Genomic DNA, 15,806 nt, shown 5'->3' on the forward strand with positions numbered 1-15,806 from the left:
ATAATTTTCTTATCCAAAAATGTCACTGGAAGTCTGTAGATGGAACCCATGCAGAGGTAACTTCTACAAAAAGACTTCATCCCTGTAGCTCTCTACTGCAGTCCAGGCTAAACAAGAGTCTTTGGCAAAGAATAGTGTACTTCATAGAATTGGACCCTTTAGCATAGAAAAGGTTCCCTATTGAGTCTGCCTCAGTTAGATTTATATAATACTTTATAATTAATATCACAATTCTATGAGTCTCGTTTCAGTTGCTAGAATGAATAACTGAGGTGGATTTTATTTGGACAGATTCGATAGATAAGATATTATCTTCAGATACAGTGGATGCTGCACCCTGTAGTTATAGACTTTGTCAAGAATGTCCAAAACTTTCAATATGTTTATAATACGGTTTTAGCACTTTTAAATGGTTCAAGAGAGATATTGAGTGCCTGTCTGAACATGTCATTCATCTTACCCTCCTTAAACATTTACAAAGAAAGGAAGCATACTTATTAATTATATGATAAGAAAACGTCACTCATACCTAAAATTATACCTTATACCTTAACCTCTAACATAATGTTTAAACACAGCCAATTTTATTCCTTTAACAGCCAATTTAACTTTTAGTCCTAACAGTTTTCTGAAAAACTATTGTTGCTGTATATATCAGTGGCGCTCAAACTTTTTCATGTCAAGGACACCCAAAATTAGGCCTATATGTATTTGGCCGCTGTCCCCCATCTCAAAATATTTTGTAATAGGGACCCCCAGAAGCAAAGATTTGAGTAAAAAATGTTCCCTTTAAAAATATATATATATTCAAATATTTGCACAAATGTTCAAGATTTTTTGAAAATAGCAGATCTACTGTATAAGCTCATAGCACGGCACTTGGTGCCGCGCTATGAGCTTGTAGATCTGCTATTTTTGAATAGCCAAAAGTATAAAATATGGATAAAGTGGTTACACAGATGCGTTCCCAGTTTGAATGGGTCAAGCTTCCCAATACCTACTTAGCTCACACCTCCAACTCCCTGTGCCCCCATGCAGTTGAAACAGGGCTACTCCAAGACGGTGCTGGAGATCAACACTCCGCGCATCGACCAGCTCCCCGTCATCGACGTCATGCTGAATGACTTCGGGGACCCCAACCAGCGGTTCGGCTTCGAGGTCGGCCCCGTCTGCTTCCTCGGCTAGACAACGCTAGAGACCCCCCAGTCCGTCCGACCTGCCTCCCACCCCTCCTCCGCCCCGCTGAAGGACAGGGCCAGGGTGCACGACACGTTAACAACGCACACGACGCGGCACGCAGAGATCCGAAGACCTTCTTCTTCGACCTTCTTCTTCGCCCTCTCCTCTCCTCTCCTCTCCTCTCGTCTCCTCTCCTCTCCTCTCCTCTCCTCTCCTCCACTTTCCGAACCAAACCTGTGTTTTATTTTTCTGTATTTACCAAGAAGACCCCTTTGACCCCCTGGAGAAGAAGAGTGCCCCCCGACCCCCCACCCCAGGCCCTGTCTTTGGAAGCATTGTCCAGGGGAAAACTACTCCTCGCCCTTGTAGGGCCAGAAATCATGTGACTTTAACTTAGTAAATGGGAGTGACATCAGGAAAAAAAAAGAAAAGAAAAGAGAAGAAAAAAAAGGACATACAATGCCGTGGAGGACAGTGGCGCACTTTTAGCAACAGAGAGAGGACTCACACTCGCCCACCCAGCCCCCCATATCACCCCTCTTCCTCCTCCTCCTTTTCCTCACCCACGTCTGCCTCTCTGGAAGCTCCAGGTGCTGCTCAAAGTACAACCACAGAGGTGCTATTGTGCGGAATCACAAAACACCTGAAGGTGCTACAAAAAAAAGTGCATTTTTGATAAAAACTGTAATTATTATTATTATTTTGTACAATAATGTTTTCTGAATCCGCTTTCAAACCTTGCATGTGACCCAGCTTTTTAAAGTCTGAAATAAAAATGTTTTGGTAAACTATATAGATAAATACATTTGCAATAAATATTTGTTATATGTTCCGACACGTCTGTTGAGAATTAATTGGTAAGAAATAATTGTGTCATCTTTCGAGTAACAGCGGCAGCATTGATTAGCCTATAAATCCCAGTTTGTAAGTATGAAGAATTCATTTTTTTGTAAATATTGACCATTTCAGCATCCCATTCCATTAAATAAGCATTCCATTGCTTGGAACCCTCCAAGAAGAAGCCCCAAATTAAAGTGCATTATTTCACAGTTCACTTGTTGTTTCCATTAGCAAGCCCTTATAAAGATACCATAGTAATATAATAATCCGTAAGGACGTATACCTCAGTTGCTCTAAAAGGCTGTTCACATATTTGGAAGTTAAACCCTGTATATACCTTGATTATACAATTAAGTTTATATGTGGGTGAAGTGTTGTTTTTGTTTTGTTTTTAACAAAGAATGACAATCAATTTGTGTAGCTCCATCTGTCCAGTTTGTTTATAAATGCACAAACCCGCCCTGTCGATACCATTTTCATGTAACAATGAGGAATTGTTTTCATGTGCTTTGGATGGTTCGTTGAAAAAAATATTAAAACTGGATTCTGAACAATGTTGGGATTTGCACGTCTGTATTGTTGGCTACCAGAAGCGATTGTGCCTGATTCACACTTGGTTGCAAAAATAGCAGCCCTATATGTAAGCTCATGATGCGTTGTTAGCTTTTAGGGCTGCTATTTTTGGTGCGCGACAGCGACACCGCCGTGCAACTAAGTATAAATCATAAATCTGTTTACTCTTCCAATATCTTTTTTTGTGGCTGTCTTCTCTATAATCATACATTTGGCTTAATTATTTCATATTAGAATCAGTGGTACTGTACAGCAGTGGTTCTCAACCTGTGGGTGGGGACCCCCAGGGAGATCCCCACGTGATTTTTGGGGGTCCCCAAATGACAGTAAAGTGACAATTTAAGGACTTTTAAGACCTTTTTAACACCAAAAAAAAGAAGAGAAACAAAACGACCATTACTGCATCAAAAGTAATCAACTAACTATACTATAAAAACTGGTCAAACATCGGCCAAATGATATCAGAGGCAATTTGGGGGGAAATAGTTGATCCAACCAAGCTCACAACGCCTCGTGTGGTGAGCTTGTAGATCTGCTATTTTCTAAATTCTTATCTGTGGAACCGAGTCAAATAAAATTGAATGCCTCAACCCATACTTTCAAAGTGCTTGTCAGGGTGGGGGGTCCCCTGCTCAAATATGATTATTTTGGGGGATCCCCAGTTCAAATATGATTATTTTGGGGGATCCCCAGTTCAAATATGATTATTTTGGGGGGGTCACAGCCTGAAAAGGTTGAGAAGAACCACTGCTGCACATGACCAAGTGCTCATGTTTATGATTCAAGTCATGTTGAATCCACCAGTCTCTCCAAAGTGTCTTCCTGTGACTCAGATTTGATTTCTTTTTTTTTTATCAAGATCTGTCTACAATCTCCATCTTTTTAGCTCATGGTTATTACTAGCAAAGAATTCAGAGCCGTTTTCAAACCTGTGTAATGTTTACAATCTCTGTAAAAACTGAAATAAATATTTGGTGCCTTGCCAAATGCATTATTGCAATGGTTTGCATTCACTCAAAGTTCATGCGATATACAATATGAATCTAGTTCATTATGTGATGACTGGAAAATTGAGAGCACAGATTAATAAATAGATTTGGCTAAAGAATAATCTGGAAACCCATTAATCTGTTTTGAGAGATTAGCTAAAGGGTAATGCATGGTGGTCAGACTGTATAGTCATTTCCATTATTATTGCCTCATGGTCACTTCAGCCTGATATATTGGCGATATAATGGCTGATATGTCAGCCATTATATGACTTTTTTTACAACATCATTATTATAATTATAATTATAGGCTGATGTGTCTGGATTTAACCACTTTCAATTCGGTGTTACTATTTTGGGCATTTCATTATAGGTGAACATTTTTAAGATTTCAGAACCTTTCAAAAATAGCAGATCTATGCCACGTTGCAATTTGTTGGGAGCTTGTAGATCTGATATTTTTGAAGTTTGAATAGGGTTTAAGTGGTTAAATAAAATAAAGTTCAGTTTATATTTACTTCTTTGCTTATTCATTGTTTGCCTCTTTCTTTTCATATATTGAAGTTTAATATATATTGTAACTGTACTTAATTTAAATTTAAATCTATCTTAAAGTTTTTTGGGATGTTTATTTGTATTTATTTGGTTCCTTATACATTGAATGTTCTCTAATGTTAACTTTAATCAAATCTCTCTTCTTTTTTTTTAAATAATTTAAAGTTTTGGCACTTTAGTACAAAATATCAGCCAAAACGACGGTACGGTGGTCAAGGACACTCCAAACTCTGGATCGGTTGGGTTCTTCTACACACACTTATTCCCACGCCAGTTACTCCCGTTAAACTACAGTATGAAGCCATTTGCGTATTTCTGGGATTGGAACCCGGGGGCCTATTACACGAAAGGAGAATTAAATAAGCCTGGATTTAAGTCAAATCCAGGTTTGACAAAGTCTGGTCCGTACAGCCTGGTTTATTCCGTTCCATGAACGCCAATCCAGGCTGAAAAGGAGCGACTTTGTCGAGCTAGACCTTGTCAAGCCAGGCTGTGTCGAGCCAGAATGGTAAAGCCAGGCTTCACGTATTCCTATAAAAGACCATGAAAGTCGATAGCAGAATCCTTGAACTTGACCAATCATGGAGCCCAAAGCCAGAGCGGCGCTCTTCTCTGTGGGCTGAACAGCAGCACTGCAGCAGCTCATGGAACAGTCTCCTTCCCAGGAATTACATTTAGGGCCTTGAGTCTTGAGTCCCAAGACTAAAGACCCAAAAGAGTCTTGAGTCAAGACAGAGGATCCCGGGGAGACATCAAATTTCTCTTTTGGGTCTTAAGTCTTGGGACTCAAGACCCAAAAGAGAAATTTGATGTCTCCCCGGGATCCTCTGTCTTGATTCAAGACCCAAAAGAGAAATTTGATATCTCCTCGGAATCATACGAGGAAGTAAAATGTATAATAAGCAAGAAAGGAAACACGGCTGCAATAAATGGATCCAGGGAGAAAGCGTGGCAAAGTATTGCCGACAAATTAAATGCACAAGTCATCCAAAAATATATAAAATTTATATACAAGTTCATGAATATATAATTCAGTTAGGCTTAAAGGGAAACGAGTACAGGCTACTAATCCTACATATACCGCTAGTAACCCCATTCATACTTTAAAATGTTCATCTTACTGTGGACTTGTTTGCCTTACAAGGAATCTTTGAAATGTTTAATAGTTTTAGAATTGTACTCCTTTAAAAGTTCAGAGATTTATAATGGAGGTTGATGGACGAATTTGGGACCTCAAAGAAACACTTTCACCTAGAAACTCCATTCACAGTTCAAAAATTCCACCTTACTGTGGACATGCATGCTTGAGATTTTTTCTTTGAAATCATTTGTAGTTTTGGAGATATTTAACTTTAAGCGTCCCATGCATTGTTAATGCGGCAATGGACATTTAAAGGCAGGCTTACAACTACATACTTACGCCTAGTAACCTCATTCATACTTTACAATGTTCATCTTACTGTGGACATGTTTGCCTGAAAAGGAATCTTTGAAATGTTGCATAGTTTTAGAATTGTACTCCTTTAAAAGTTCAGGGATTTATAATGGAGGCGGATGGAAGATTTTGGGACCTCAAAAAAACACTTTCACCTAGAAACTCCATTCACAGTTCAAAAAATCCACCTTACTGTGGACATGCATGCTTGAGATTTTTTATTTGAAATCATTTGTAGTTTTGGAGATATTTAACTTTAAGCGCCCCATGAATTGTTAATGCGGCAATGGACATTTAAAGGCAGGCTTACAACTACATACTTACGCCTGGTAACCTCATTCATACTTTAAAATGTTCATCTTACTGTGGACATGTTTGCCTGAAAAGGAATCTTTGAAATGTTGCATAGTTTTAGAATTGTACTCCTTTAAAAGTTCAGAGATTTATAATGGAGGCGGATGGAAGGTTTTGGGACCTAAAAAAAAACACTTTCACCTAGAAACTCCATTCACAGTTAAACAATTCCACCTTACTGTGGACATGCATGCTTGAGTTTTTTTCTTTGAAATCATTTGTAGTTTTGGAGATATTTAACTTTAAATCCGAAAAAATCACAAAGTGTGGAGGCCAAAATCGTCCCCCCAAAAACCTGTTAGGAGTACGTTTCAGGCAATTTAGAGTTGATTGGTAGTACTTTGTAGTGGAGTAATTATTTTTTTCACCATTGTGTCACTACCGAAACGAAAGTTAAATCCGAAAAAATCAGTAAGTGTGGAGGCCAATATCGTCCCCCCAAAAACCTGTTAGGAGTACGTTTCAGGCAATTTAGAGTTGATTGGTAGTACTTTGTAGTGGAGTAAATTTTTTTTTCACCATTGTGTCACTACCGAAACGTTTTTGTGTCACTACCGAAACGAAAGTTAAATCCGAAAAAATCACTAAGTGTGGAGGCCAAAATCGCCCCCCAAAAACCTGTTAGGAGTACGTTTCAGGCAATTTAGAGTTGATTGGCAGTACTTTGTAGTGGAGTATTTTTTTTTTTCACCATTGTGTCACTACCGAAACGTTTTTTTTGTCACTACCGAAACGAAAGTTAAATCTGAAAAAATCACTAAGTGTGGAGGCCAAAATCGTCCCCCCAAAAACCTGTTAGGAGTACGTTTCAGGCAATTTAGAGTTGATTGGTAGTACTTTGTAGTGGAGTAATTTTTTTTTCACCATTGTGTCACTACCGAAACGTTTTTGTCTCACTACCGAAACGAAAGTTGAATCCGAAAAAAAATCACTAAGTGTGGAGGCCAAAATCGTCCCCCCAAAAACCTGTTAGGAGTACCTTTCAGGCAATTTAGAGTTGATTGGTAGTACTTTGTAGTGGAGTATTTTTTTTTTTCACCATGGTGTCACTACCGAAACGTTTTTGTGTCACTACCGAAACGAAAGTTAAATCCGAAAAAATCACTAAGTGTGGAGGCCAAAATCGTCCCCCCAAAAACCTGTTAGGAGTACGTTTCAGGCAATTTAGAGTTGATTGGTAGTACTTTGTAGTGGAGTCATTTTTTTTTTCACCATTGTGTCACTACCGAAACGTTTTTGTGTCACTACCGAAACGAAAGTTAAATCCGAAAAAATCACTAAGTGTGGAGGCCAAAATCGTCCCCCCAAAAACCTGTTAGGAGTACGTTTCAGGCAATTTAGAGTTGATTGGTAGTACTTTGTAGTGGAGTAATTTTTTTTTTCACCATTGTGTCACTACCGAAACGTTTTTGTGTCACTACCGAAACGAAAGTTAAATCTGAAAAAATCACTAAGTGTGGAGGCCAAAATCGTCCCCCCAAAAACCTGTTAGGAGTACGTTTCAGGCAATTTAGAGTTGATTGGTAGTACTTTGTAGTGGAGTATTTTTTTTTCACCCTTGTGTCACTACCGAAACGTTTTTGTGTCACTACCGAAACGAAAGTTGAATCCGAAAAAAATCACTAAGTGTGGAGGCCAAAATCGTCCCACCAAAAACCTGTTAGGAGTACCTTTCAGGCAATTTAGAGTTGATTGGTAGTACTTTGTAGTGGAGTCATTTTTTTTTTCACCATTGTGTCACTACCGAAACGTTTTTGTGTCACTACCGAAACGAAAGTTAAATCCGAAAAAATCACTAAGTGTGGAGGCCAAAATCGTCCCCCCAAAAACCTGTTAGGAGTACGTTTCAGGCAATTTAGAGTTGATTGGTAGTACTTTGTAGTGGAGTAATTTTTTTTTTCACCATTGTGTCACTACCGAAACGTTTTTGTGTCACTACCGAAACGAAAGTTAAATCCGAAAAAAACACTAAGTGTGGAGGCCAAAAAAGAAATTGTACCCCCAAAAACCTGTTAGGAGTACGTTTCAGGCAATTTAAAGTTGATTGGTAGTGACTTTTTTTTGGTCCCTAACATTCATCAAGCTCTGGACTTAGTAATTTTTTTTCCGTTTCGGTAGTGACACCATTGTGTCACTACCGAAACGAAGTTAAATCCGAAAAAATCACTAAGTGTGGAGGCCAAAAAAAAAATTGTTCCCCCAAAAACCTGTTAGGAGTACGTTTCAGGCAATTTAAAGTTGATTGGTAGTGACTTTTTTTTTGGTCCCTAACATTCATCGAGCTCTGGACTTAATAATTTTTTTTCCGTTTCGGCATTGTGTCACTACCGAAACGAAAGAAAAAAAAAATCCCCCAAAAACCTGTTAGGAGTACGTTTCAGGCAATTTAAAGTTGATTAGTAGTGACTTTTTTTTTGGTCCCTAACATTCATCGAGCTCTGGACTTAGTAATTTTTTTTCCGTTTCGGTAGTGACACTACCGAAACGAGAAAAAAAAATGTTCCCCCAAAAACCTGTTAGGAGTACGTTTCAGGCAATTTAAAGTTGATTGGTAGTGACTTTTTTTTTGGTCCCTAACATTCATCGAGCTCTGGACTTAGTAATTTTTTTTCCGTTTCGGTAGTGACACAATGGTGTCACTACCGAAACGAAAAAAAAAAATGTTCCCCCAAAAACCTGTTAGGAGTACGTTTCAGGCAATTTAAAGTTGATTGGTAGTGACTTTTTTTTTGGTCCCTAACATTCATCGAGCTCTGGACTTAGTAATTTATTTTCCGTTTCGGTAGTGACACTACCGAAACAAAAAAAAAATTGCCTGAAACGTACTCCTAACAGGTTTTTGGGGGGACGATTTTGGCCTCCACACTTAGTGATTATTTCGGATTTAACTTTCGTTTCGGTGGTGACCAACTTTCGTTTCGGTAGTTTGATTACAAAATGTAAGTTGTGTAAAAAATAATCTGACTATACTAAGTTGTTATTTGTTTGTTTAAGTCAGGCTATACTCTACTCAGAGTCATAAGTTTACAAAATGTACTAAAGTACAGTGAACGTCTGTGCGGTTTGTCTTCATCACTGAAAATAACGTACATGTAAACTGATGTCATGTGCAGTTGGGGTGAAGAAACACAACCATTTCACTCCTAATAATACCTACAGTATGTGATTTGACATCCTGACTTGCTGCTGTAGCTGAGGCTTGAACCTGTTACCTGCGGCTCACTAGTCAGTGACTCTATCCATTCACCTACAGCTGTTTCCTTGGATTCTGTGGTTCTGAAACTTTTTGTTGTCAACCCCCCAAATTGACATGTATTTGGGCAGTGGACCCCAATGTGAAAAGATGTAGTGTCAGGGCCCCCCATGAAAAAGATTTATATTTATGCTGTAACACATTTTTTTAAAGTTATTTGTCTTGTTTGTTGTTCAAGTCAAAGCACCAGGAAGGCTGTACTTGTCAGCCATCTGTTAGCTCAATGGGTTGAGACGCAGTATTCATGATCCAGAGGCCATGAGTTCAAATCCCATTGATGTCTTTCCTATGATTCTTTCCTTTGCAGACTGGCTTCCAGAAGATCAACTGAAAAGTACCAGGAAGGCTGCACTTGTCAGCCATCTGTTAGCTCAATGGGTTGAGACGCAGTATTCATGATCCAGAGGCCATGAGTTCAAATCCCATTGATGTCTTTCCTATGATTCTTTCCTTTGCAGACTGGCTTCCAGAAGATCAACTGAAAACTACCAGGAAGGCTGTACTTGTCAGCCATCTGTTAGCTCAATGGGTTGAGATGCAGTATACATGATCCAGAGGCCATGAGTTCAAATCCCACTGGTGTCTTTACTGTGATGCTTTCCTTTGCAGACTAACTTCTAGAAAAATAAGTTAAAACCACCAGGAAACCTGTAACTCTCAGCCAACAGCTTAGCTCAACTGGTAGAGCGTCTGTCCAATAACATGACTTGACCTGACTTGAGTGGGTTCGATTCCCACTCCGAGTCATGTGTCCCCGGTAACTTGAGGCAACGGATAAATTGACTGATATTCTTCGTGATGCTTCCCTTTGCAGAATAACTTGTAGAAAAACAAGTTAAAACCACCAGGAAACCTGTAACTCTCAGCCAACAGCATAGCTCAACTGGTAGAGCGTCTGTCCAATAACATGACTTGACTTGACTTGAGTGGGTTCGATTCCCACTCGAGGCAAGTGTCCCCGGTCCCCGGTAACCCAGGACCGTCCTGGGTTGTACTGGATTTGAACCAGCACACTCCTACAAGTTATTCTACGGATATCAGTCAATTTATCCGTTGACCCAAGTTACCTGGGACACTTGACTCGAGTGGGAATCGAACCCACTCAAGTCAAGTCAAGTCAAGTTATTGGACAGACGCTCTACCAGTCGAGCTATGCTGTTGGCTGAGAGTTTCACGTTTTCTGGTGGTTTTAACTTGTTTTTTTAGAAGTTAGTCTGCAAAGGGAAGCATCACTAAGGATATCAGTCAATTTATCCGTTGCCCCAAGTTACCGGGGAGACTTGACTCGAGTGGGAATCGAACCCACTCAAGTCAAGTCAAGTCATGTTATTGGACAGACGCTCTACCAGTTGAGCTATGCTGTTGGCTGAGAGTTACAGGTTTCCTGGTGGTTTTAACTTGTTTTTCTAGAAGTTATTCTGCAAAGGGAAGCATCACGAAGGATATCAGTCAATTTATCCGTTGCCCCAAGTTACCGGGGATACATGACTCGGAGTGGGAATCGAACCCACTCAAGTCAGGTCAAGTCATGTTATTGGACAGACGCTCTACCAGTTGAGCTAAGCTGTTGGCTGAGAGTTACAGGTTTCCTGGTGGTTTTAACTTGTTTTTCTAGAAGTTAGTCTGCAAAGGAAAGCATCACAGTAAAGACACCAGTGGGATTTGAACTCATGGCCTCTGGATCATGTATACTGCATCTCAACCCATTGAGCTAACAGATGGCTGACAAGTACAGCCTTCCTGGTAGTTTTCAGTTGATCTTCTGGAAGCCAGTCTGCAAAGGAACGAATCATAGGAAAGACATCAATGGGATTTGAACTCATGGCCTCTGGATCATGAATACTGCGTCTCAACCCATTGAGCTAACAGATGGCTGACAAGTACAGCCTTCCTGGTAGTTTTCAGTTGATCTTCTGGAAGCCAGTCTGCAAAGGAAAGAATCATAGGAAAGACATCAATGGGATTTGAACTCATGGCCTCTGGATCATGAATACTGCGTCTCAACCCATTGAGCAAACAGATGGCTGACAAGTACAGCCTTCCTGGTAGTTTTCAGTTGATCTTCTGGAAGCCAGTCTGCAAAGGAAAGAATCATAGGAAAGACATCAATGGGATTTGAACTCATGGCCTCTGGATCATGAATACTGCGTCTCAACCCATTGAGCTAACAGATGGCTGACAAGTGCAGCCTTCCTGGTACTTTTCAGTTGATCTTCTGGAAGCCAGTCTGCAAAGGAAAGATTCATAGGAAAGACATCAATGGGATTTGAACTCATGGCCTCTGGATCATGAATACTGCGTCTCAACCCATTGAGCTAACAGATGGCTGACAAGTACAGCCTTCCTGGTGCTTTGTCTTGAACAACAAACAAGACAAATAACTTTAAAAAAAAATGTGTTACAGCATAAATATAAATCTTTTTCATGGGGGGCCCTGACACTACATCTTTTCACATTGGGGTCCACTGCCCAAATACATGTCAATTTGGGGGGTTGACAACAAAAAGTTTCAGAACCACAGAATCCAAGGAAACAGCTGTAGGTGAATGGATAGAGTCACTGACTAGTGAGCCGCAGGTAACAGGTTCAAGCCTCAGCTACAGCAGCAAGTCAGGATGTCAAATCACATACTGTAGGTATTATTAGGAGTGAAATGGTTGTGTTTCTTCACCCCAACTGCACATGACATCAGTTTACATGTACGTTATTTTCAGTGATGAAGACAAACCGCACAGACGTTCACTGTACTTTAGTACATTTTGTAAACTTATGACTCTGAGTAGAGTATAGTCTGACTTAAACAAACAAATAACAACTTAGTATAGTCAGATTATTTTTTACACAACTTACATTTTGTAATCAAACTACCGAAACGAAAGTTGGTCACCACCGAAACGAAAGTTAAATCCGAAATAATCACTAAGTGTGGAGGCCAAAATCGTCCCCCCAAAAACCTGTTAGGAGTACGTTTCAGGCAATTTAGAGTTGATTGGTAGTACTTTGTAGTGACTTTTTTGGTCCCTAACACCACAAATGGTTTACATACTGTTTACGAATGTCTTACGCATCATTTGCTTAACATGAATGATAATTCTAGTAATTGTTTGGTGTCTGCATTCATGAAAGCCAGGTAGTTTGCAACAGGTAGGGAGAAAGTCCACATTAACAGACAGTCATAAATGATGAACTGTCTTCACTTTACTGTAGGGCACATAATAACATGTACAAAGGATTTATAGATATTTTAAGAATGTTTTACAAAGCATGTTAAACATGAACAAACACATTAACAGACAGTTGTAAATGATGAACTGTCTTCACTTTACTATAGGGCACATAATAACATGTACTAAGGATTTATATATACTTTAGGAATGTTTAACAAAGCATATGTTAAACATGAACAAGCTACCAATAGCTTGTATATATTATGTAACATCAGTTACAAATGATTTAATAATCATTTACAGATGTATTATACATGGCTTATTCATGAATAGTTACTAATACCTTTATAGATGATTTGTAACCGTAGTTATAAAGGTTTTAGTAATCATTTACGAATGTCAATAAACAGGTTGTTAATGATTTGTTAATAGTCTAAAAACTGCTTATAAACGTTTATAAATGCTTTAGAATGGGTCGTTACAAATGATTTAATAATCTTTTACAGATGTATATAAATGGCTTATTCATGAAGGGTTGAAGGTTTTTTTGGGGGAACTTCTTTTTTTTCGTTTCGGTAGTGACACTACCGAAACGGGAAAAAAAATTACTAAGTCCAGAGCTCGATGAATGTTAGGGACCAAAAAAAATGTCACTACCAATCAACTTTAAATTGCCTGAAACGTACTCCTAACAGGTTTTTGGGGGAACAATTTTTTTTTCGTTTCGGTATTGTCACTACCGAAATGGAAAAAAAATGACTAAGTCCAGAGCTCGATGAATGTTAGGGACCAAAAAAAAAGTCACTACCAATCAACTTTAAATTGCCTGAAACGTACTCCTAACAGGTTTTTGGGGGAACTTTTTTTTTTTTTTTCGGTAGTGACACCATTGTGTCACTACCGAAACGGGAAAAAAATTACTAAGTCCAGAGCTCGATGAATGTTAGGGACCAAAAAAAAAGTCACTACCAATCAACTTTAAATTGCCTGAAACGTACTCCTAACAGGTTTTTGGGGGAACAATTTATTTTTCGTTTCGGTAGTGACACCATTGTGTCACTACCGAAACGGAAAAAAAATTACTAAGTCCAGAGCTCGATGAATGTTAGGGACCAAAAAAAAAGTCACTACCAATCAACTTCAAATTGCCTGAAACGTACTCCTAACAGGTTTTTGGGGGATTTTTTTTTTTTTTTCGTTTCGGTAGTGTCACTACCGAAACGGGAAAAAAATTACTAAGTCCAAATTGTTCCCCCAAAAACCTGTTAGGAGTACGTGACACCATTGTGTCACTACCGAAACGAAGTTAAATCCGAAAAAATCACTAAGTGTGGAGGCCAAAAAAAAAATTGTTCCCCCAAAAACCTAGGAGTACGTTTCAGGCAATTTAGAGTTGTACTCCACTACAAAGTACTACCAATCAACTCTAAATTGCCTGAAACGTACTCCTAACAGGTTTTTGGGGGACGATTTTGGCCTCCACACTTAGTGATTTTTTTGGATTTAACTTTCCTTTCGGTAGTGACACAAAAACCTTTCGGTAGTGACACAATGGTGAAAAAAAAAATACTCCACTACAAAGTACTACAAATCAACTCTAAATTGCCTGAAACGTACTCCTAACAGGTTTTTGGGGAGACGATTTTGGCCTCCACACTTAGTGATTTTTTCAGATTTAACTTTCGTTTCGGTAGTGACACAAAAACGTTTCGGTAGTGACACAATGGTGAAAAAAAAATACTCCACTACAATGTACTACCAATCAACTCTAAATTGCCTGAAACGTACTCCTAACAGGTTTTTGGGGGGACGATTTTGGCCTCCACACTTAGTGATTTTTTCGGATTTAACTTTCGTTTCGGTAGTGACACAAAAACGTTTCGGTAGTGACACAATGGTGAAAAAAAAAATACTCCACTACAAAGTACTACCAATCAACTCTAAATTGCCTGAAACGTACTCCTAACAGGTTTTTGAAATGTTGCATCGTTTTAGAATTGTACTCCTTTAAAAGTTCAGAGATTTATAATGGAGGCGGATGGAAGGTTTTGGGACCTCAAAAAAACACTTTCACCTAGAAACTCCATTCACAGTTCAAAAATTCCACCTTACTGTGGACATGCATGCTTGAGATTTTTTCTTTGAAATCATTTGTACTTTTGGAGATATTTAACTTTAAGCGCCCCATGCATTGTTAATGCGGCAATGGACATTTAAAGGCAGGCTTACAACTACATGCTTACGCCTAGTAACCTCATTCATACTTTAAAATGTTCATCTTACTGTGGACATGTTTGCCTGAAAAGGAATCTTTGAAATGTTGCATAGTTTTAGAATTGTACTCCTTTAAAAGTTCAGAGATTTATAATGGAGGCGGATGGAAGGTTTTGGGACCTCAAAAAAACACTTTCACCTAGAAACTCCATTCACAGTTCAAAATTTCCACCTTACTGTGGACATGCATCCTTGAGATGTTTTACTTTGAAATGATTTGTAGTTTTTTTGAAATATTTGACTTTAAGCCCCCCATGCATTGTCAATGGCAATGGATATTTAAAGGGAAAAGGGTACAAAATTTGATCGCCTACTAATCTACAATGCGATAGCCTATTATATGCGCCATGCATCCAACCAATATGTCTGAGTCTGTGCTCAGGATCAGGAATGTGTCAAAAACTAAAACATCTCCATGAATTCAAGGCTTCATGGAGTGTGTAATTGATAGAAAATTAGTATTTTTTTGGGTGAACTATTCTTCTAAGTGTCTTGTTCCGTGCACTTTAAAAATCTTTCTTATGGGGGCCCCCCATAAGAAAGATTTGTATTTAAAACTTTTTAAAAAGTGCCTTGCCAATCCATGGCAAGGCACAGCCGGCCTGTGAACCAGAATGTTATAGGTTTCATTCCTATCCCTGACATTGTGTGAAAGTATCGTCACATTTGGAAAAAATATATATATACTCTTTTTAAGTATTAAATATAAATCTTTCTCTTGGGGGGCCCTGACACTACATCTTTTCACATGGGGGCCTTGACCTCAAAATGTTTTAGATCCACATATATCGTAGAAACAGCTGTAGGTGAATGGATAGAGTGGCTACATAGTGAGCCGAAGGTTAAAGGTTCAAGACTCGTTTGCTGCAGTATGATCCTGAGCAAGACATACTCCACTGCAATTACTTGGTAATAATACTGATACTTTTACTTGTAACAAAGTATTTCTACATTGTGTGCTACTATTTACTTAAGTACACAATGTGACTAATTTTTCCACCACCACTAGTAATAACAGAGAAACAATATAAATATTATATGACAAGAACTCAGTGGTGAGCAGTACTCGACCATAGCTGAGTGGTCAGTGAGCTTACCTGGGGGATTGTAATCAGCAATTTCCCGACTGAGTAAATGGCTAGTAACAAACTTCAAATGTATAACTTCATGTAAAAACGTATTACTTC

General features: G+C 38.8%; 1 protein-coding gene across 1 annotated transcript in view; it reads left to right on the forward strand.

The window, feature by feature from the left end:
• The window catches only part of LOC311046099 (collagen alpha-1(XI) chain-like), a 135,426-nt gene extending 131,834 nt beyond the window's left edge, over positions 1–3,592 (forward strand). Inside the window, exon 67 of the mRNA XM_084058223.1 lies at positions 1,039–3,592. Within this exon, the coding sequence (XP_083914349.1) occupies positions 1,039–1,185 (147 nt within the window). The 3' untranslated portion in view covers positions 1,186–3,592. The remainder of the gene's footprint in view (positions 1–1,038) is intronic.
• The last annotated feature ends 12,214 nt before the right edge of the window (positions 3,593–15,806 follow it).

The sequence above is a fragment of the Gymnoscopelus microlampas genome (assembly GCF_963454915.1).
Source record: "Gymnoscopelus microlampas genome assembly, chromosome: 5".
Taxonomy (NCBI): Eukaryota; Metazoa; Chordata; class Actinopteri; order Myctophiformes; family Myctophidae; genus Gymnoscopelus; species Gymnoscopelus microlampas.